Source organism: Bufo gargarizans, chromosome 2, assembly GCF_014858855.1.
Source record: "Bufo gargarizans isolate SCDJY-AF-19 chromosome 2, ASM1485885v1, whole genome shotgun sequence".
NCBI lineage: Eukaryota > Metazoa > Chordata > Amphibia > Anura > Bufonidae > Bufo > Bufo gargarizans.
This window is the reverse complement of record NC_058081.1, coordinates 692,502,952-692,527,546: the sequence shown is the minus strand read 5'-3', so window position 1 is coordinate 692,527,546 and position 24,595 is coordinate 692,502,952. Positions and strand designations below refer to the sequence as shown.

Genomic DNA, 24,595 nt, shown 5'->3' with positions numbered 1-24,595 from the left:
GTCTACACGACGACATTTGTCGCACCAATGTAGCGCAACCATTTTTATAATGGTAGTCTATGGTGTCGCACTGCGACAGAGCAGGAGAATGGAAATAAATAATGCTAATGTGAAAGTGCCCTTACCGAGCTAAGGAGGCGTTCACATCTCCGTTTTATTTTCCGTTCTTCTGATGCGTCAGAAGAACAGAAAGAAAAAACGAAAAAACATCCTGTAAAAAACTAGTACTGCGTGCAGAAAAAAAAAAAAAAAAAAAAAGGGGGATCTCAGAGATACGCTCGTGTGCATGAGGCCTATTTTCTTTCTGTACATTCCGTTTCTGTATATCTGTTCTGCAAAAAAAAAAAAAAATAGAACATTCCCTATTGTCCACATTAGGCTACTTTCACACTTGCGTTCGGGGCTCCGCTTGCGAGTTTCGTTTGAAGGCTCTCACAAGCGGACCCGAACGCATCCGTACTGCCCTAATGCATTCTGAGTGGATGCGGATCCGCTCAGAATGCATCAGTCTGGCACAGTTTGTCCTCCGTTCCGCAGGCGGACACCTGAACGCAGCTTGCAGCGTTCGGGTGTCCGCCTGGCCGTGCGGAGGCAAACGGATCCGTCCAGACTTACAATGTAAGTCAATGGGGACGGATCCGTTAGAAGTTGACACAGTATGGCTCAATTTTCAAACGGATCCGTCCCCTATTGACTTTCAATGTAAAGTCAAAACGGATCCGTTTGCACTATCATGAACAAAAAAAATATAAAAAAAAATATATATTTTTTTGTTCATGGTAATGCAAACGGATCAGTTCTGAACGGATCTAAGCGTTTGCATTATAGGTGCGGATCCGTCTGTGCAGACACCAGACGGATCCGCCCTGAACGCAAGTGTGAAAGTAGCCTAACAGACAAGGATAGGACTATTCTATTAGGGGCCGGTTGTTCCATTCTGCCAAATACGGAATGCACACGGAAGTCATCCATATTTTTGGCGGACCAGAAAATACATACGGTCGTGTGCATGTGAACTCCCCTTCCTCATGGAGGTTTCTGCTGTCTGCAGAACAATCACTTTCTAGTGCACTGAACCTGGTGCCATTAATTCCCTATTGTTCTCACCGCAGTATTATCCGTCATCTCATTTACAGTAGTCACCAGTACAGATATCACTACACTTTACTGCTGCATTCTTCTACAAAGCCCAGTTTCATCGTTTTCATGATTCCCAGGCAAAACACAGGCAGCAAAAAGACTTCAGACATTTTCTGGACGATCCCATCAATTTCAGTGAAGTCAGCCAATGATATAATGAAGTCCTAAGGTACCCATAAACCTGCAATAGCCGTCAGCCAAACTCTCCCTCCACCGACAGCCCTCTCCTGGCCCCCCATACTCATGCACTCGTGTTTGGTCACGTGTGTATGTGATTTTGATGTGGAAGGATGAAAAAGCCTCTAGTGGCAGGAGAACAGAAGTAGCATCACCTGTCGGGGGGACAGTAGGGACTAGGGAGCTCTCCATACAATTTAGGCTACTTTCACTTGCGTTTTGGGCGGATCCGTTACAATAATACAACCGCATGCATCCGTCATGAACGGATCCATTTGTATTATCTGTAACATAGCCAAGACGGATCCGTCATGAACTCCATTGAAAGTCAATGGGGGACGGATCAGTTTTCTATTGTGCCAGAGAAAACGGATCCGTTCCCATTGACTTACATTATGTGTCACGTTTGGCTCAGTTTCATCAAGCGGACAGCAAAACTGAGCGAGCAGCCAACTGTTGGGAAGGAACGCTTCCTTCCCAACAATCGGCCGCTCAGTCGGCCTGTGTAAATCCAGCTTTAGGCTAGTTTCACATCTGCAGCACAAGTACTCAGGAGGAATTTCCAACATGGCTTCCCATACAATGGAGGATTTATTACCATGTAGGTCTGTTTTTTGGCGTGAAATAAACCTCTTTTATGGCTTCCCCCCCCCCCACATATATGTTGGTGCCGAAAAGAACCTAGTTTCATGACATGCCCAATTCTGTAGTTTCTAAACGTACTAAATGGGCGCACGCCCCACTGAGCCAAAGTCAAAAAATGCCATATGCCAAAATAAATCAGACTACACTAAAAATACCATGTCAGAATAACGAAACTCAAATACTGATCCACCCCAGAGCCAGTGTGCCAGCCTCCCGGAGACACGAGTCTGGCAGTAGTACATTTATTACCAAGTAACGCAATGATGCGGAAATCACAAAGAGATGGCAAAGTCCAGGACGATTTAATAATGAAAATGTGTCTATTGCCACGAATAGAGGCGCCAGGTCCCTGCCGTCATTTTTCGGGGGCCCTTAGAGATCCCAATAAAGCTTGCTATAGCCATATGTAGCATATATAGGCTGCAGGCGAAACCTTCCGCCTCAGTCTGGGTCCGGCTTATAATGGCCTAGGTTGTAAGGATAAGAATTTCAGATACTTTTGCTGGAAATGCACTAGAATAGCCGGCGAATTCTAGGAACTTCTCAAACAAAGTTCAGTATGTGTGCTGGTACAAGGAAAGGAGGAGCTGAGGTAACCTCTGAATGGCATGTCCTGTAAGGCAAACATCTGAAGAATTTACCATCTCCAGGCCATTTTATTAACCCCTTTGTGGTGACAGTGCATTGTGCTGCCACTCAAGACCCTACCCTACCGTAGAAGCAAGCTCATCTCCCATGAAACCAACCTTCTCATCAGGGACAAAATGTGAGCTTCATTTCTGGGAATCTTCAGGGTGAGGATCTGGTCTGGTATCTGAGTGGCTCTTTTCAGGATACCCCATTGCATACGGTACCTCTATAATGGGCAATTTCAGTCTACCCACCTGTATATTATAGGCTCGATAAGGCACCCGACCCGAGGTAGTCTGGTAACGTGTGGGGCACATCACCTGTTGCATCCACCCCCATTAGCCACGAGGAACATGTGATGTATCCAGTACTCATAGTAAAGTCCGCCTTATCTGTTATATATCTTTTGGGTCAGATCTATTGGATTGAGTATGCCATCATTACTGATGAAATGTACCCAGTCATTACCGAGCCCCTGAGGAAACGCGTCTGGGTATTGTTATAGATGTGTATGTATGTGTAATATATATATATATATATATATATATATATATATATATATATATATATATATATACATACACACATATACACACACAGTTTGGCCCACGATTATCAATCTTAGTTTTATCTCTATTAAAAGTTATGTTTTAAGGGTCCAATTTTTCCTTGTTAACTGTTTTCTAGTGTTTAAGGACACGAAAAGTACCCTCTCCAGTACCTATATTTCAGTGTTTTATATTATAGGCTCCACTGCTCCAGATGCCAGCAGAAGAGTTTAGACAGTCCTCCTCGAAGTGTGGGTTGCCATCGGTGGTGGCCCGATATTTTAATATATGGTTGCTTATATTTTTACGTTAAAAATGTGCTTTTCAGATATGAATTGTTTTGTTTTCTGAGTATTGTGTTTCTGGAATATGCTTGTCGCCTGCAGGATGAGATATGCGGTGTCTCATTCCACAATACTGCACACAGCGACTGTCACAGGCTTTATGAGACTGCGCTACTGAACGTACTGTACTTTATACTGTTCTAAAAACAACTGCATCGTGGCAGGTGTTTATAGTTTTATTAGAAACCGAATGTTCATCTGGTGATATGGCGGCATTATTTTGCCAGGGTCTCCATAAGGCTAGGTCTACATGACGACATTTGTCGTGCGACAATTATAATGATAGTCTATGGTGTCACACTGTCGCGTCGCAGTCGCATGGCGACACCATAGACAGCTATTATAAAAATTGTTACGCAACATTGGAGCGACAAAATGTTGCAGTGTAGTTGTGCCCTCTGTCACGCGACATATGTCGTCATGTAGACCGAGCCTAAGGCTAAGACGGGTTTGCGTTGTCGCCCGCAAGTTGCTGTAACCGCGACAGTCGAAGAAACACCAACTTGCTGGATGTCGTGCCACAGAAACTAATGTATCGTAACACAACAGCAGGTAGCCCTATTTCTAGGGGTAATTTGTAGTTACGTCAATCCGAAAAATATTTTTCATCGTGATTAGGGACAGTATGGGACTAAAGGTCCCTTTAGATGGGACAATTTAGCAGGCAATTGTTTGTGGGGAAGGGACTCTTCCCTCCCCCACAATCTCCTGCTCGTCAGTGGAGGAGAGCGCTGCATTTTAATGCAGCGATCTCCTCCACATTACGAGGAAGAGTGATCGCTAATGCCATCGCTAATCCCTATACTGACTCGCTTGCCGTTTCACTCGTTCATTGGGTAATTGGCAGCACTTTAACACCGCTAGATAATTGCTAATGAGCGTTCCTATGAATGCTCGTCAGCGATTATCTGGCGGATTCTCAACCTGTGTAAAGGGCCCTTAAAATTGTTCGCCAGCGGCAGTAATATATGGGGATGAATGATCATGAGAGCAATCATTCATCTGCATACAGCCCTGAGGCTGGTCATAGACTTTAAAAGGGATCATCTAGGAAATGATAATGATCATCATTATTACATTGGCGGGGGTGCTGGGAATCGGACCCCCACCTTTCAGCCGTTTCAGGGAGCCGCCACACTCACTGGAGCTCTGGTGACCGCAAACGGCTCCCGGAGGATTTCCAAGCACAGCGCCGTACACTGTATAGTGGCCGTGCTTGGTATTGCAGCTCAGTCCATTCACTTCAATGGGGTTGAGCTGCGCCTAGGCCATGTGACTGATGTACAGTGAGGGTCATGGTGCAGCCAATAGCAGTCCGACGGGAATGAGCCTCCCTAGCTTCATCCGCGATGTCCCTGCCCCTCCCTATCTGTGTGAGGGGCAGGGAAATATAGGGGGCATTATAGGTCTTGGATAGGCCCTTTAAAAATGGCACTAAAACCACTACACAGGTGCATTCACAGGTTTTTGTTGCTGTTTTTATGCCCTTTTGCATTATTTTTTTGCAGTCAAAATGCCAGCTCCAGATACTAGCTGGAGTCTGTGGGAAATATGAATTGCTGGACAAACGAGGGTGTTTTTTTTTCTCCTTTTTTGCTACAGGCGTTTGTTCATTAAGGCTACATGCACACGACCGGGTCCCCTCCGTGGCCGTATTGCGGCCTGCATACAGCGGGTCTGCAATACACAGGCACCGGCCATGTGCATTCCGCATCACGGACCTATTCACTTGAATGGGTCTGCAGTCTCGGATCGGAACCCCACAGAAGCACTACGGAGTTCTTCCTTGGTATTTCTGGCCGTGCCTCCGCACTGCAAAAAAAAGAAGCGCATGCACTACTTTTTTTGCAGTGCAGACCGGGTCCGCGGCCGCAGCACAGGCACGGAGCCCTAACGTTAGTGTGCATGTAGCCTTCGTGGAATTTTTTTTTGTCTTTTTGGTTTCTTTTCCAAAATGCAGCATGCTGTTGCAGGAGGAATGTCACATCACGTTCTCTTTGCAAAAAATGCCTGAAAAAAAATCCACAAAGGCAAAAAAACTGTGCCCTAAAAAATAAACGCACCAAATTCCCACGTGTAAGGATGTCAATATTAAAAGCCCGAACCCGGAGAACCCCTTTAAAGCTAGGTTACAGTATGTACTAGTCCCTCTTTATTTCTTATATATCTAACCCCTAATGTCCCTGCCGTAATCTGAATGATGAAACTTTTTAGAGCTCCGGGGGTTAATTCAGTCAGCTGATCCACAAACTGCTTCTCCTCCTCCTCCACTTCCCAGTATCCCAGCCCAATTCATGACACTGGAGCTGGAATGCACTGGTCTTAGCAGGAACAGAGGAGTCACGCAGTTCAAACACTAAGGAGGTGATAAAAGTTCACGGGAGCTGATAATGCTGCGCCGGCCGCTAGTGTGAACAGGTCTCAGAGCGCAGTTCATGCGGGTCGCTGGATCAAGGCCAAAGAATAATCCTGTGCCATAGTCTACAGTCACTTATGGCGTTGCCACGTGTGTGCCCTAAATTACACCCAAGTCACTCTCCAGATCACAATCTCTCTGTGCACACACTGTAACATAGTGATTGAGCAACACACCCGACGGTGGGGGGCAGATGACGACTATCTCCACACAGCAGCCACCGCCGAGCCCGTATCTGCCGCCTCACAGCGGAATATGAATGGGTACTACATAGTGAGAGGGGAGTAAGGCTACTCACACTAGCGTTATTCTTCTCCGGTATTGAAATCTGGTACAGCGTCTCAATACCGGAAAATAACGCATCAGTTTTGTCCCAATGCATTCTGAATGGAAAGCAATCTGTTCAGTATGCATCAGGATGTCTTCCGTTCAGTCCCTTTTACGGTATTTGACTGGAGAAAATACCGCTGCTTGCTGCGGTTTCTTTTCCAGCCAAAATCCCGGAACACTACTGCACTTGCCGGATCCTCTGAAATGTATTAATGCCGGATCCGGTACTAAGTGTTCCAGAAATTACTGCGGTTTTCAGATCTGTGCATGCGCAGTGCTTTCTAGATGTGAAAAAGATAAGTATCGGAGTAGTTATTCCAGAAAGTCGGATCCGGTATTTCAATGCAAAAGTCTAAAGGATCCGTATCTGGGAAAGAAAAAAAATAAAAATTATATTTTTAATCTGTTTGCATACGGATTTACAGATTCGGCTGGCAGTTCCAGGCAACAGAACGGCCTGCCGGATTCTTCTAACGCTAGTGTGAAAGTACCCTAACCTGGTGTGCCTGCCCTGAGAACAAAGTGACTGGGCATGCTGACATCGGACAGCCCAATCCTTCTCTGCGCAGACACGTGCCACCTTACACATTAGATGGTTGGCCGCCGCTGCTGAAATTGGCAGGTTTGCGTATCATATATAGAGTATTACATATATATTATATAGAGTATACAGATGTATGCTGCGTATTGAAAGTATACAGGGGTAATGCTTTCACTTGGCTTTAAAGGGAACCTGTCACCGGGATTTTGTGTATAGAGCTGAGGACATGGGCTGCAAGATGGCCACTAGCACAACCACAATACCCAGTCCCCATAGCTCTGTGTGCTTTTATTGTGTAAAAAACCATTTGATACATATGCAAATTACCCTGAGATTAGTCCTGTCCCTGACTCACCTCGCGTACAGGACTCATCTCAGGTAATTTGCATATGGATCAAATTGTATTATTTTTACACAATAAAAGCACACAGAGCTATGGGTATTGCGGATGTGCTAGTGGCCATCTAGCAGCCCATGTCCTCAGCTCTATACACAAAATCCCGGTGACAGGTTCCCTTTAAAGCCAAGTGAAAGCATTACCCCTGTATACTTTCAATACACAGCATACATCTGTATACTCTATATAATATATATGTAATACTCTATGATACGCATGGAATACTGCATATATGGTATGTAATACTGCATATATATGATATAATACACAGGTAATACTGCATATATATGATATAATACTGCATATATATGATATAATACACAGGTAATACTGCATATATATGATATAATACACAGGTAATACTGCATATATGATATGTAATACTCTATATATAGATAATACTGCATATATGATATAATACACAGGTAATAATCATTCTGAGCCATCCTCCCCAGGTACATGTCAGGGCTCAATGCTGCACCTGTTGGGAGTTGTAGTTGGCACTGCCTAGGAGCGGTAGGTGTCCTCTGCCAGGCACTCACCTTGGTCCTGTGCAGCATGAAGTCCACCAGGCTGGATATCACCACTGCGCCAGGAAGCGGCGGCGGCTGCTTGTGCTGCTGGTGGCGGCTGCGGGAGCCCAGTCCGGTCATGGCGATAGTGTAGACGGAAGGCATTAGGAGAGGCGTTGATGCCGGTAACGTCCCCGGTGCTGCAGACAGTGCAGAGCTGGGCAGTACTGTGCGGTGGTGCAGGCGGCGGTACTTGAGTCCCCTTGGCCCGCCCCTCCCACCACCAGCGGCCGGCGAGTGTGACAAGTGTCACGTGACGTCAGAGGGCGGGAAATCCTCCGATGTTCCCAGAGAGGCGCCTGTCGCCTGAGGGAGACGAGGCGCAGAGAAATGTCCCACAACACGCGTGGCGCACATACTGATACCTGTGAGCTCACACAGGATGTCCACAAGGGACCAGGGCACCGACATTTACCTCATAGGTGGCCGTAACGTCGGTCAAAACGGACTATTTTACCACTAAACAGTCCTGCTTTGGGTGAAAGAATGGAGCACCCTTTTTAGCCGATAGTCATCTGTCAGAGGAAAGTCGGGGGCTCCACATACACTTGAGCAGTGGCCTACATGGAGAAGGGCCCCATAGCAAGGATCAAACCAGGCCCCCCACACAGGACAGAAGGGTTTCCGCCTAAACCCCTTTCAATGACCCTTTTCCCCTCCTTTGCTAAAAGTTGTTTCTTCAGAGGGTAGAGTCCTGACCAAGGTTTCACCTCCAGTAGAAGAGGAGATGATCCCAACTAAGACTGGGCCCCTCTTTCCCTGGGCCCCATAGCGGTCGCCTGATTTGCCGCTATGGTAGTTACGACGGTGAATCCACAGTTCTACCTGGGCCCTTAAAGGGGTTATCCCATCATAATGATCACTGTTAAATCTGTTAATGATTTGACAGTGATAATTTTTGTAAATATACTTTAACAAATTCCCACCGATTAGGATAAAATTCATCCCCACTTACCTTATTGTTGTGACTCGGTCTCCCCTGGTTACGACCACCGCTCTTCTCCAAAATCCCGATGGTCACGCTTGCCCAGAAGACTCCTTTTCTCCCGGCCTGGCCGCTCGCTGTTCTGAACGCGCACATGCGCGACGGTGACTTCTTCCCGGCCAGAATAGTACAGAGCTGCGAACGCACACGCCGGCTCTGTACTATACTGGGCAGGAATAAGTCACCAATGTGCGGCGGCGTGCGCATTCAGTCCAGCGCGCGGCACGGCCGGGAGAAGACTTCAATCAAGCTGAAGCCCGCCCCCAGCCAGAATCCAGGAAGTGAACGCGCGGTGGCAGCAGGTAAGTTTAAAAACGGAAAGTGGGATCGCCCCTTTAAGATATCCATATGCATGAAACGGCTTGGTCCACAGGTACCACGCAACATTCACGAAACTTATGGACAGTCCGTAAAAATAGGCGGCTTAAAAAAAATAAATAAATAGATGTCTGATTTTTTTTTTTTTAGGCTGGCGGTACTTGAGTAGATTATTTCTGAGGTAATTATTCTTTTACCACTGACAGTAAATGCTGGTACCGAGATCTTATCACTATACTGAGCTATAGACATTACTTATAAGCGTCCATTCACACGACCGTGGTGCCGCTGTGCCCTTGTGGTGGACCGCAAACTGTGGACCTATTGACTTCAACGGGTCTGCGATCAGCAAGATGTGGTGAAAGATAGGCCGTGTTCTATCCTTTGCGGTGCAGGGGCACGGACAACAAAAGGTTTTCCATGTGCCTCAGAGTATGCGCTTAGTAGCGATCGCGTGACTTTACGTTTCATAGAAATGCCCTGAGCTGCACACAGCCGATTTGGAAATCAGAATTGCTTGTGAGCTCGTTTATAAAAATTCACTAGGCAGAAAATGAAATAAAGGAATAAAATTCACCCAAAATTTTACTTCACTAATAGCTATTTATACGCTGCATTAGTGGCACGTTTGGGTCAGTGGCCTGACAGTTACTTTAACCGCCTAACGCAGGATTGCGGTCCGGAGGCGGCTGTCCCAGGCACAGTTACGCGTCATATCGCGAGACTTCCTGTGAACGCGCGCACGTTCACAGGATCGGAAGGTAAGAGTGTATCTACAGCCTGCCAGCGGCGATCGTTCGCTGGCAGGCTGTAGATGCGATTTTTTTTTAACCCCCAACAGGTATATTAGATGCCGCTTTGATAACAGCGTCTAATATACCTGCTACCTGGTCCTCTGGTGGTCCCTTTTGTTTGGATCGACCACCAGAGGACACGGGCAGCTCAGTAAAGTAGCACCAAACACTACACTACACCCCCCTCCCCGTCACTTATTAACCCCTGATCACCCCATATAGACTCCCTGATCACCCCCCTGTCAGGTGCCATTCAGACGTCCGTATGTGTTTTATGGATCGGATCCGCAAAACACATACGGACGTCTAAATGGAGCCTTACAGGGGGGTGATCACCCCATATAGACTCCCTGATCACCCCCCTGTCATTGATCACCCCCGTTAGGCGCAATTCAGGACGTCCGTATGTGTTTTACGGATCCACGAATCCATGGATCGGATCCGCAAAACACATACGGACGTCTGAATGGAGCCTTACAGGGGGGTGATCACCCCATATAGACTCCCTGATCACCCCCCTGTTAGGCGCCATTCAGACGTCCGTATGTGTTTTACGGATCCACGGATCGGATCCGCAAAACACATACGGACCTCTGAATGGAGCCTTAAGGCTCCATTTAGACTTTTTGGCACAAGTTAGCGGAAATGGATTTTTTTTGTTTGTTTTTTCTTACAAAGTCTCATATTCCACTAACTTGTGTCAAAAAAGAAAATCTCACATGAACTCACCATACCCCTCATGGAATCCAAATGCGTAAAATTTTTTAGACATTTATATTCCAGACTTCTCACGCTTTAGGGCCCCTAAAATGCCAGGGCAGTATAAATACCCCACAAGTGACCTTATTTCGGAAAGAAGACACCCCAAGGTATTCCGTGAGGGGCATATTGAGTCCATGAAAGATTGAACTTTTTGTCCCAAGTTAGCGGAAAGGGAGACTGTCATAAAAAAAAATAAAATAAAATCAATTTCCGCTAACTTGTGCTAAAAAAAAAAATATATCTTCTATGAACTCGCCATGCCCCTCATTGAATACCTTGGGGTGTCTTCTTTCCAAAATGGGGTCACATGTGGGGTATTTATACTGCTCTGGCATTTTAAGGGCCCTAAAGCGCAAGAAGTAGTCTGGGATCCAAATTTAAAAAAATGCCCTCCTAAAAGGAATTTGGGCCCCTTTGCGCATCTAGGCTGCAAAAAAGTGTCACACATGTGGTATCGCCGTACTCAGGAGAAGTTGGGGAATGTGTTTTGGGGAGTCATTTTACATATACCCATGCTGGGTGAGAGAAATATCTTGGCAAAAGACAACTTTTCCCATTTTTTTTTTTATACAAAGTTGGCATTTGACCAAGATATTTCTCTCACCCAGCATGGTTATATGTAAAATGACACCCCAAAACACATTGCCCAACTTCTCCTGAGTACGGCGATACCACATGTGTGACACTTCTTTGCAGCCTAGGTGGGCAAAGGGGCACACATTCCAAAAGAGCACCTTTCGGATTTCACAGGCCATTTGTTACACATTTTGATTTCAAACTACTTTGCACGCATTTGGGCCCCTAAAATGCCAGGGCAGTATAACTACCCCACAAGTGACCCCATTTTGGAAAGAAGACACCCCAAGGTATTTCATGATGGGCATAGTGAGTTCATGGAAGTTTTTATTTTTTGTCACAAGTTAGTGGAATATGAGACTTAAGGAAAAAATAAATTAAAAAAATTCGTAATTTTCCGCTAACTTGTGACAAAAAATAAAAAGTTCTATGAACTCACTATGCCCATCAGCGAATACCTTTGGTGTCTACTTTCCGAAATGGGGTTATTTGTGGGGTTTTTCTACTGTCTGGGCATTGTAGAACCTCAGGAAACATGACAGGTGCTCAGAAAATCAGAGCTGTTTCAAAAAGCGGAAATTCAAATTTTTGTACCATAGTTTGTAAACGCTATAACTTTTACCCAAACCATTTTTTTTTTTTCTACCCAAACATTTTTTTTTTTTAATCAAAGACATGTAGAACAATAAATTCAGAGAAAAATTTATATATAGATGTCGTTTTTTTAAAAAAAATGTACAACTGAAAGTGATTTTTTTTGCAAACATTTCGGTAAATTTCGATTAATAACAAAAAAAGTAAAAATGTCAGCAGCAATGAAATACCACCAAATGAAAGCTCTATTAGTGAGAAGAAAAGGAGGTAAAATTCATTTGGGTGGTAAGTTGTATGACCGAGCGATAAACGGTGAAAGTAGTGTAGTGCAGAAGTGTAAAAAGTGGTCTGGTCATTAAGGGGGTTTAAGCTAGGGGGGCTGAAGTGGTTAAAGGGCTTCTGTCACCCCCCTAAAGTCATTTTTCTTCTTTTGGCTACTTAAAATCCTTATACTGCAATTTATCAATATACAGTCCTCTTACTCTTTTTCGTTCAGTAGTTTCTTTAAAAAAAAAAAAAAACGCACTTTTATAATATGTAAATTACCTCTCTACCAGCAAGTAGGGCGGTTACTTGCTGGTAGCAGCCGCATCCTGCTTTCAAATAAGGCTAGGTCTACACGACGACATTTGTCGCACGACAATTTTTATAATGGCAGCCTATCGTGTCACACTGCAACATACTGCGACGCAACAGTCGCAGAAAATCCATTCGAGATGGATTATTCTGCGACTGTCACGTTGCAGCCGCAGCATGTTGCAGTGTGACACCATAGACTGCCATTATAAAAATTGCCGCGCGACATTGGTGCAACAAAATGTTGAGCGACAAATGTTGCGGTGTAGTTGTGCACCATCTACCATGTAGTCGTGTAGACCTAGCCTAAACGCCCCCTCCTCCTGTTGATTGACAGGGCCAGCGAGCGCTCTCGTCCTCTGGCTAGCCCTGTCTGCGCATTGAGGATGGAGCGGCCGAGCGAGCGTCCTCCTCTCAGTGCACCTGCGCCGACTGAAGACCGGTGCAGCGCAGGCGCGAGATTTAGAAGGCGACAGGGCTAGCCAGAGGACGAGAGCGCTCGCTGGCCCTGTCAATCAACAGGAGGGGGCGTTTATTTGAAAAGAGGATGCGGCTGCTACCAGCAAGTTACCGCCCTACTTGCTGGTAGAGAGCCAATTTACATATTATAAAAGTGCATTTTTTGAAGAAACTGCTGAACGAAAGAGTAAGAGGACTATACATTGATAAATCGCAGTATAAGGATTTTAAGTAGCCAAAAAATGACTTTAGTGGGGTGACAGAAGCCCTTTAAGACTGATCTGTAGGAAGAAGGGGCATGTGAGCGGGCGCCAACTGTCTGCCAATGTGCAGCTCACTCCCTGTTGCCAAGCGCAGAATGGCATCTAAACGCAGCGGAAGTGGGGCCATGATCACTGTAAGGCTACAAAATAAAAATGGTCTGTTAAAAACTGACATTTATTTCACGGATTCCTTTCTGAGAAACGGACGTTAAAAATAGACCCATTAAATTGTATGGGGGCAGTCTGTCAGTGAAAAACAGACAAGATAAAACATGTTCTATTTTTTGATGGTCAAAAAAACTGAATAACCCCATAGACTACCATTGGTCTTAAAACAGACTTGTGATGGCCGTTAAAAAAAAATGTACATCAGGATTGCGTGCGGAAAATCTGCACCGTAGGTCATGTACATTGTATTCTATGACAATTTGAAATTCTCAATGCACACGATACAGATTTTTTTTCTGCGTGGATTTTGACCTGCGGTGCAGATTTTAAAATCCGCAACATGTCAATTTTTTTTATTTTTCCTGACCGGATTTTCTTCATTCACTTAGTAAAATCCGCACCAATTGATGTGGATTGACCGCACAGATTTGCCTGCGAACACCTGCGGATTCTCCGCACATGAATCCTGAACGTGTGCATGTACCCTAAGGTCTCCACACTATAAAAGAAAAAAAAAAAAAAACACACCAGACCAAGTATCTTTGATGGCATTTTTTTAAAATTTATTTTGCAACAGAGAAGGTGTCAGAAAATTACCTATTGTTTAAATCATGTTTTTATGATACATTTTTTAAGAATTTTTGGTGGTTATTTTTAATTCTCCATGTCGAGATTATAAATTATATATATATATATATATATATATATATATAAATAAATAATGGAAGCGCTCATTCGTACAGGAGGACTGGGGAGGTGTGAAGACAGCGCTTCACGGTCTTCCTCGGCTACACACTGTGCTGTATCCTGTGCATAGCGAGAGGACGCCGGCGTGCTCTGTGTCCTTTTGTGTGGCGTCGTAGCTCGATAGGAATAGTGCTGGATATAAGGTGCGACCGCAGAGTCAGAGCAGGAGAGGTACCGTAAGTCGATTTGTTTTGTCTGCACTGCGGTTTAAATTAACATGTGGGTCTGATCTGAGGTCTGACTGGGGGTATTAACATAACTGATTAATATTGGGGCATTTTTTTCTTACTTTCCTCTTAAGGGCAGGTGCATCTTATAGGGTGAAAAATAAGGTGGATGGTTTAGTGGGTAAGTGCTGCTTATTTTGTTATTTAACATCAGGCCCTGCCTGTGGTGAAACTTTTCTTTAGCTCAGAAGACCCTTTTATTCTCTTTCTGGATAGTAAGCATCTGGAGTAATGGGCATTTCAAGTTTTTGGGCATAATTTAGATTTTCAAACATACATATTATTCAGAATCAAGGACAAGCGCATGAATTGTCAGTTTAATATGCGCAATAAAAGCCTCGTAAACGTGCTCTGCTCATTCTGCTATGTATTATGTAAGAAAGATCCAGATGTGGTGACAGGATGTCCTAGATCCATAACCGGACGGACTGTACCTGCTGCAGAGCCACACTAGAAGGCTACTACATGCCTGTCTACATGGAAACTATTAGGTCACGACTACACGGCGCCACAGAAAAATGCATTGAAAAACGAATATGGTTTTTACAACATACCTGCGTTTATGGTGTTTTTTCAAATTTAGAACACAGCAAAACAGAATAGGATAATTTACTAAGACTGGCTTTTTACTTCCCCTGCTGTAAGATTTGGCTAATTTAGTGCACACCTCATCAGTAATTCAGGGAATCTATGGCAGCTCCATGTTTGAAGGATCAGTGGTTGGTCCGTGTGTCCGTTTTTACCCTCCATGTGTCATCCGTAATCTATGGACGTTGCTCAGATGACAATTTCAAGAGCATTTTCTTTGTCTTCCGTGAAAAACGGATGCACCACAGATGTTATCTGTGTTGTGTCCGATTTTCACAGACCCATAGACTTCAATGGGCATGCTTGGTCCGCATCACGGACCAAAGTAGTGCATGTTTCTGTAATCTTTTTACTGACCCATGGGCAGTAAAAAAAAATACTCGTGTGTGAACAGACAGACACTCTTAAATCAATGGGTACGTGTGCTGGCCGCAGAAAATGCAGAGAGCACACGTCCATGGAAAATGAAAATGTGGACGACGCCTAAATATTAGTATATTTTTCGGGGCCAGGACACGCCCCAGTCCTGCTCAACTGCCAAACACGGCGTGAAACCAGCCTTGCAACTAAGTATTGTTATTTGGTATTTAATATTGTTATTTTTGTACTAAAATAGTCGCAAATTCCTTAACCACTTCAACCCCCCTAGCTGAAACACCCTTAATGACCAGACCACTTTTTACACTTCTGCACTACACTACTTTCACCGCTTATTGCTCGGTCATGCAACTTACCACCCAGATGAATTTTACCTCCTTTTCTTCTCACTAATAGAGCTTTCATTTGATGGTATTTCATTGCTGCTGACATTTTTACTTTTTTTGTTATTAATTGAAATGTAACGAAATTTTTGCCAAAAAATTTCATTTTTTACTTTCAGTTGTAAAATTTTTCAAAAAAAATTACATCTATATATACATTTTTCCCTAAATTTATTGTTTTACATGTCTTTGATAAAAAAAAAAAATGTTTGGGTAAAAAAAATGGTTTGGGTAAAAGTTATAGCGTTTACAAACTATGGGACAAAAATGTGAATTTCCACTTTTTGAAGCAGCTCTGACTTTCTGAGCACCTGTCATGTTTCCTGAGGTTCTACAATGCCCAGACAGTAGAAAAACCCCACAAATGACCCCATTTCGGAAAGTAGACACCCTAAGGTATTCGCTGATGGGCATAGTGAGTTCATAGAACTTTTTATTGTTTGTCACAAGTTAGCGGAAAATGATGAATTTTTTTTTTTCCTTACAAAGTCTCATATTCCACTAACTTGTGACAAAAAATTAAAACTTCCAGTTAGTGGAATATGAGACTTTGTAAGAAAAAAATAAAATAAAAAAAAATCATTTTCCGCTAACTTGTGACAAAAAAACAAAATTCGAGGAACTCGCCATGCCCCTCATGGAATACCTTGGGGTGTCTTCTTTCCAAAATGGGGTCACTCGTGAGGTGGTTATACTGCCCTGGCATTTTAGGGACCCAAATGCATGAGAAGTAGTTTGAAATCGAAATCTGTAAAAAATGCCCTGTGAAATCCGAAAGGTGCTCTTTGGAATGTGGGCCCATCTGCCCACCTAGGCTGCAAAAAAGTGTCACACATGTGGTATCGCCGTACTCAGGAGAAGTTGGGGAATGTGTTTTGTGGTGTCTTTTTACATATACCCATGCTGGATGAGAGAAATATCTCGGCAAAAGACAACTTTTCCCATTTTTTTTATACAAAGTTGGCATTTGACCAAGATATTTATCTCACCCAGCATGGGTATATGTAAAATGACACCCCAAAACACATTCCCCAACTTCTCCCAAGTACGGCGATACCACATGTGTGACACTTTTTTGCAGCCTAGATGCGCAAAGGTGCCCAAATTCCTTTTAGGAGGGCATTTTTAGACATTTGGATCCCAGACTTCTTCTCACGCTTTAGGGCCCCTAAAAAGCCAGGGCAGTATAAATACCCCCACATGTGACCCCATTTTAGAAAGAAGACACCCCAAGGTATTCAGTGAGGGGCATGGCGAGTTCATAGAATTTTTTTTTTTTGGCACAAGTTAGCGGAAATAGTTCTTTTTTTTTTTTTCTCACAAAGTCTCCCTTTCCGCCAACTTGGGACAAAAATTTAAATTCTTCATGGACTCAATATGCCCCTCACGGAATACCTTGGGGTGTCTTCTTTCCGAAATGGGGTCACATGTGGGGTATTTATACTGCCCTGGCATTTTAGGGGCCCTAAAGCGTGAGAAGAAGTCTGGAATATAAATGTCTAAAAAATTTTATGCATTTGGATTCCGTGAGGGGTATGGTGAGTTCATGTGAGATTTTATTTTTTGACACAAGTTAGTGGAATATGAGACTTTGTAAGAAAAAAAATAATCTATTTCCGCTAACTTGTGCCAAAAAAAATTCTGAATGGAGCCTTACAGGGGGGTGATCAGGGAGTGTATATGGGGTGATCATGTGAGATTTTATTTTTTGACACAAGTTAGTGGAATATGAGACTTTGTAAGAAAAAAAATAATCTATTTCCGCTAACTTGTGCCAAAAAAAATTCTGAATGGAGCCTTACGGGGTGTGATCAATGACAGGGGGGTGATCACCCCATATACACTCCCTGATCACCTCCTGTCATTGATCACCCCCCTGTAAGGCTCCATTCAGACGTCCGTATGTGTTTTGCGGATCCGATCCATAGATGCGTGGATCCGTAAAACACATACGGGCGTCTGAATGGAGCCTGACAGCGGGGTGATCAATGACAGGAGGTGATCAGGGAGTGTATATGGGGTGATCACCCCCCTGTCATTGATCACACCCCGTAAGGCTCCATTCAGACGTCCGTATGTGTTTTGCGGATCCGATCCATGGATGCGTGGATCCGCAAAACACATACGGACCTCTGAATGGAGCTTTACAGGGGGGTGATCAATGACAGGGGGGGTGATCAGGGAGTCTATATGGGGTGATCAGGGGTTCATAAGGGGTTAATAAGTGACAGGGGGGGTGTAGTGTAGTGGTGTTTGGTGCTACTTTACTGAGCTACCTGTGTCCTCTGGTGGTCGATCCAAGCAAAAGGGACCACCAGAGGACCAGGTAGCAGGTATATTAGACACTGTTATCAAAACAGCATCTAATATACCTGTTAGGGGTTAAAAAAAAAAAAAAAAACGCATCTACAGCCTGCCAGCGAATGATCGCCGCTGGCAGGCTGTAGATCCTGTCTCTTACCTTGCGATGCTGTGAGCGCGCGCGCCTGTGTGCGCGCGTTCACAGGAAGTCTCGCCTCTCGCGAGATGACGCACGGATGCGTCCAGGAGGAATGAATCGACCGCCTCCAGGACGCATCCTTGCGTTAGCTGGTCCGGAGGCGGTTAATAAATGACCCGAAATTTATCAAGGCTTAGTCTAGCCGAAACATTTTTTCTGTACACTGTGCCTTGGAATTTCGCACAATAAAGAAGCTTGGATGGATATGCTGCTGTGGCCCTCTACTTATTCGACCTTCCATGTGCAAGCTGCATTTTTCTCAGTCCCAGTTGCAAAACGGAGAAAATTGGACATGTTCTATAATTTGGGGGACAGACACACGGATGCAGGCAGCACAGAGATGATATGTGCTGTCAGTTTTTTTTTTTCCAGACCTATAGAAATGAACGGGTCCGTGTGTGATCCGCCCAAAAAATGCGGATTCAAGATAGTCATGTGCTTGAGGCCCGATTCTCGTGATATAGTTAGGCCTCATGCACAAAACCGTATGTATTTTGCGGTCCGCAAACCATGGATCCATAAAGTACGGATACCGGCCATGTGCATGCTGCGTTTTTCACTAGCCCAATACTGGAAATGTCTATTCTTGTCCAAAAAACGGACAAGCATAGGACATGTTCTAGAGTTTGCAGGACTTTTGGGTCCACAAAAAATGCAAACGCAAATTAATGGCAAAAATGCGGATCGAACGTGGACCAAAAATATGCTCATGCACATGAGGTCTTAGGGAGAGATTTATCAAACTGGTATAAACTGGCTTAGTTGCCCTTAGCAACCAACCAGTTGCCACCTTTAATTTTTCAGAATTCTGTTGGAAAATAAAAGGTGGAATCTGATTGATTGATTGATTGATACAGCAACTAAGGCTACTTTCACACCCTCGTTTCGGCTTTCAGTTTGTGAGATCAGTTCTGGGCTCTCACCAGCAGTCCAAAACTGATTAGTTTGCATTCTGAATGGAAAAGGATCCCCTCAGAATGCATCAGTTCCATCTCCATTCCGCTTTGGAGGCATCTGATGAAACTGAACCAAACGGATCCGTCCTGACACACAATGTAAGTCAATGGGGACAGATCAGTTTTCACTGACACAATAGAAAACTGATCAGTCCTCCATTGACTCTCAGTGGTGTTCAAGACGGATCTATGTTAAAGATAATACAATCGGATCTGTTCTGAATGGATGCAGACGCTCGTATCATCTGAACGGATCAGTCCATGACGGATCCGCACAAAACACGTGTGAAAGTAGCCTCAGCCATTTCTACTTTACACCAGGTTTTGATTATTGCTAAATGCATTGAAAAAAATAAAGCCACATTTGTATATATTCATTAGTACAAGTAGTCGATTGCGTTATAGTAATATTTTGTGGGTTTTTTTTATGTTTAGTTTCTTTACACACATTCATGCTATAAGGAAATTGCACATACCGGCGCCTCTTTACCACTGGATCCCTCATTCTTCTCGTATGAGTATGTGAATCGGGACTTTGCGAGTGAAGTGACAGGTTCTGGTGCTGCTGCACAAGACAGTCCAAACCCGTTAGTGGAGCCTCTTTTTTTACCATAGATATCACTATACTCAGCATAGTTGGATGCACGGGTAGTCCTAGAAGTACTATCCAAATCATGGCGTGATCGTGTCAGTCCTGGGCTACGAGGGCAATAAGCATCAGAGGTACGTAGTTCAGAGAACCCAAGAGACAGGTCTGTATGACTAGATGACTTTTTACGAGTCAGTGAGGAGATGGGGGATGGTTGATAGATAGAATAACTGCTGTTGTAGCCGAAAGAGTAGGCATTCGGTGTATATTTAGATGGAGAACGCGCTAAGATGTCTGTCCTTTTTATGGTTAAGTCCAAGGGTGGAAGGCTTCGGTCAAGATCTCCGTAAGAACGAAGAGGAGCGCCGCTGTAATATGGGCTGTTCATAGTGGACTTGTAAGACAGTTTATTTCGATCACTGAATGAAGAGCTGTGGTTGGAAGCATAGGAACCATATCCAACGTAACTTTTTGAGTAGTCTGTGTCCGTATATCTCTTGAGGGTAGACGATGTGTGAGACATACTGGAAGCGAACAAGCGCTGCAAGTGGAAGTCCCAGCTTGGCCTATAGGAAGAGAATTTGGTAGATTATATGAAGATGTAAAATTAACAGATTGACACGTATCACTTCTTTAATTTGCATTTGACAGTAACAGCTCATTAGGATATATTTCTTGAGATTTCAACACAAAGTCAATGGGGGGGGGGGGGGGGGGGTCTGTGTTGTAGTACTTTATGCCACGTTTATCAAATATCTCATGTTACTTCATAAATTTGGCTTATTCTTAGACCAAACACTTGTCTAGAGAAGCTCCTCCAGTTTTCCTACTCCATCCTCCTCCTGGAGTGAGATTGCGACTTTTTTGTGACTTAAAAAAAATAAAGTCTCTATGATAAATCTGGAGTCAAACTTATTAACATAGCTAACACCCACATTATAAAACTGGAGTGAGTGGTAAAAAGTTGCAAAAGCCCTATTTTTGTGACTTTTTGACACCAGCTATGATATATCAAGGCCTATGACTCAGGATGTAAAATAAAGCGGCAACATTTAAAGGGTTAAGCCGTGATTGATGTAAAAAATGATAAGTAGACATCATATTGGACATGACAATACCTTTCCAACAAAGCTAGAACCAGCCCGTACCTCACATGGGTCCAGAGAGCTCCACATTCATTGCTCCAATTGGTCTAGGTCAGTGGTGGCGAACCTATGGCACGGGTGCCCTGGGCGGCACTTAGAGCCCTCTCTGTGGACACCCGCACCCTGGAAAAAGTCTATGGTGTACTAATATGCCTTAGACTTTTCATGCCATTCATCAGCTTAGGGCACGCCATGACTGGCACAGGCAGCGCACTGAATGTAGGCAGGCTATTATAGCTAAAGCATAAAGTACATGGAAGATATAGTATATCGGACTGTAGTATTCAGAATAAACCGATTCCTCCCCAAGATAGGGCATGCTGCTTCCCCCCCCCCCCCCATTTTGAAAAAAAAACTATTGCTGCTTCCTATTGAAATGAATCGGTTTTGAGATGTTTTTATTGCAGATTTTGAATCGGAAGCAGGCTCGTACTAGCCCACAGGAAACCAGGTAAATCCCCTGGTGTGCCCTGAGCCAAGGTGGGCCCCTAGTCCCCCACAACTGACATATGGCACAGTAAACCAACTGCACTACATACAGCGTACAGTAGCACAGCTAGGGTGTTCCTGGCACGAATAGCTAGGCAGGAGCCAATCAGCAGGAAACTGACTAGGTTTCCTGGAAATGTACTTCTGAGGCACCATCTAGAGAGCAGGGATGCCCAACCTGTGGCCCTCCAGCTATTGCAAAACTTCAACACCCAGCATGCCTGGAGAGCCTACAGCTAGTCGGGCATGGTGGGTGTTGTAGTTTTGCAACACCTGGAAGGCCACAGGTTGAACATCCCTGATCTAGAGAGTGGACCACTACTGAAAAAAACACATGTGGTGGTATAGTTTAAGAGGGGCCGGCGATACTTGCATGCAGCTGTACAGCAGGCCCCTAGAATGCATTTAATTGATGGGCCCTAGGCGCCCCAGTCCAACACTAGGCAGAAGCATGCCAAAATCAGTTCCAAAAAACTCTGTTAACTGGCCCTTATACTTCGCCAGCTAGCTTATTTTTAGTAAACTGATGGCAGGAGAAATTCTGAAAGGGGTTGTCCAAGTTATTTAAAATGTAGCCTGATGGCAGAAAATCCTATACCGTTTCTATTGCACCATTCTCAGTGTCCCACCACTGGCCCTCCCCCCGTTCTTTGTATACAGGACCACAGCAACCTCAAGGTCTATGTCAAGGCCACTAGCCTGATCAGTATATGCAAGCCCTTGCGGGTAGGGCCCTCTCCTTCTGTACCAGTTTATAACGCGTCTCGTTTATGCTTATTGCAATTGTCTGTATTATGTATCTACACCCCTTATCATATTTACACTGCCATGCGATGAATGGTGCTTTAATAATAAATATGGCACAACACCGCTGAGACCAGTGATAAGCAACAGTGGTCATGCCACCTCTCAGGTCTTGTAAAGAATGGCGTTGGGAACTGCATAGAAACAAAAAGATAAGTATAGAATTATTTTCAGTTTTATACAATTTGCTGGCATCAGGCTAAGGCTACTCTCACATTAGCGTTTTTTTTCGGATCCATCATGCAAAAACGCTTCCATTGCAATAATAAAACCGCATGCATCCGTCATGATCGGATCCGTTTGCATTATGTCTTCTATAGCCATGACGGATCCGTCATGAACACCATTGAAAGTCATTGGGGGACGCATCCGTTTTCTATTATGTCAGAAAAGGGATCCATCCCCATTGACTTACACTGAGTCATGAAGGATCCGTTTTGCTCCGCACCACATGCTTGCAGCGTTATTCAGGTGCATTCCATTTCATTCAGTTTTGTCCCCATTGACAATGAATGGGGACAAAACAGAAGCGTTTTCCCCCCGCTATTGAGATCCTATGACTAATCTCAAAAGCGGAAAGGGAAATTGCAGATTTGAAAGTAGCGCAACACAAATGTAAAAGTGCTTGTTTTGTACAATGATCTAGCTACCTGTTATTAAACAAGGTTATGAACCAAAACAAAGTATATGAACCCTTTGGAATGATATGAATTTCTGCACAAATTGGTCATAAAATGTGATCTGATCTTGATCTAAGTCACAACAATAGACAATCACAGTCTGCTTAACCTAATAACACACAAAGAATTAAATGTTACCATGTTTTTATTGCACACCATGTAAACATTCACAGTGCAGGTGGAAAAAGTATGTGAACTCCTAGACTAATGACATCTCCAAGAGCTAATAGGAGTGAGGTGTCAGCCAACTGGAGTCCAATCAATGAGATGAGATTGGAGGTGTTGGTTACAGCTGCCCTGTCCTATAAAAACACACACCAGTTCTGGGTTTGCTTTTCACAAGAAGCATTGCCTGATGTGAGTGATGCCTCGCACAAAAGATCTCTCAGAAGACATACAATCAAGAATTATTGACTTGCATAAAGCTGGAAAGGGTTATAAAAGTATCTCCAAAAGCCTTGCTGTTCATCAGTCCACGGTAAGACAAATTGTCTAAAAATTGAGAAAGTTCAGCACTGCTGCTACTCTCCCTAGGAGTGTCCGTCCTGTGAAGATGACTGCAAGATCACTGCGCAGACTGCTCAATGAGGTGAAGAGTGTCAGCTAAAGACTTACAAAAGTCTCTTGCATATGATATCCCTGTTAGCGAATCTGCGATATGTAAAACACTAAACAAGAATGGATTTCATGGGAGGATACCACAGAGGAAGCCACTGCTGTCCAAAAAAAACATTGCTTCATGTTTACAGTTTGCACAAGAGCACCTGGATGGTCCACAGCAGTACTGGCAAAATATTCTGTGGACAGATGAAACATAAGTTGAGTTGTTTGGAAGAGGCACCGCACACTAACATCAAAACCTCATCCCAACTGAAGTATGGTGGTATGGTGTTGGGGCATCATGGTTTGGGTCTGCTTTGCTGCGTCAGGGCCTGGACGGATTGCCATCATCGAAGGAAAAATGAATTCCCAAGTTTATCAAGACATTTTGCAGGAGAATTTAAGGTCATCTGTCCACCAGCTGAAACTCAACAGAAGATGGATGTTGCAACAGGACAACAACCCAAAGCATAGAAGTAAATCAACAGAATGGCTTAAACCGAAGAAAATACGCCTTCTGGAGTGGCCCAGTCAGAGTCCTGACCTCAACCCGATTGAGATGCTGTGGCATGACCTCAAGAAAGCGATTCACACCAGACATCCCAAGAATATTGCTGAACTGAGACAGTTCTGTAAAGAGGAATGGTCAAGAATTACTCCTGACCGTTGTGCACGTCTGATCTGCAACTACAGGAAACATTTGGTTGAAGTTATTGCTGCCAAAGGAGGTTCAACCAGTTATTAAATCCAAGGGTTCACATACTTTTTCCACCTGCACTGTGAATGTTTACATGGTGTGTTCAATAAAAACATGGTAACATTTAATTATTTGTGTGTTATTAGTTTAAGCAGACTGTGATTGTCTATTGTTGTGACTTAGATGAAGATCAGATCACATTTTATGACCAATTTGTGCAGAAATCCATATCATTCCAAAGGGTTCAGATACTTTCTTGCAACTGTATACAGCTGCAGTCATCCAGCCAGTGTGTCTCTATATGCACCGCTATCTAGTGAAGGGATCAGAAGGGGGGTAAATAAAGAGTTAGGGTTCTTTTACACGGACCCATGATCTGGCAAATTATGGGGGGGATGAGCCTTTGTTACATCCAAAGTCGCTTCATAACTTCTGATTAATACTGTACAGAGATGGGAGTAGTATGGGCTCAGATGAGCGGTCGCGCGTGACTTTATTGAATAACTTCTCTCATACAGTAAATGCTTGTTCCCGATAATCTGCCTATGTAAAGGGTTCCAACGATCACCTGATAAAT

At 44.0% G+C, this 24,595-nt stretch overlaps 1 protein-coding gene across 1 annotated transcript in view; it reads right to left on the bottom strand.

Annotated features, from left to right (window-relative positions):
• USP2 (ubiquitin specific peptidase 2) overlaps positions 1 to 24,595 on the bottom strand; it is a 106,182-nt gene that overhangs the window by 38,200 nt on the left and 43,387 nt on the right. The window contains 1 exon segment of the mRNA XM_044282349.1: positions 19,491 to 20,169. Within this exon segment, the coding sequence (XP_044138284.1) occupies positions 19,491 to 20,126 (636 nt within the window). The 5' untranslated portion in view covers positions 20,127 to 20,169.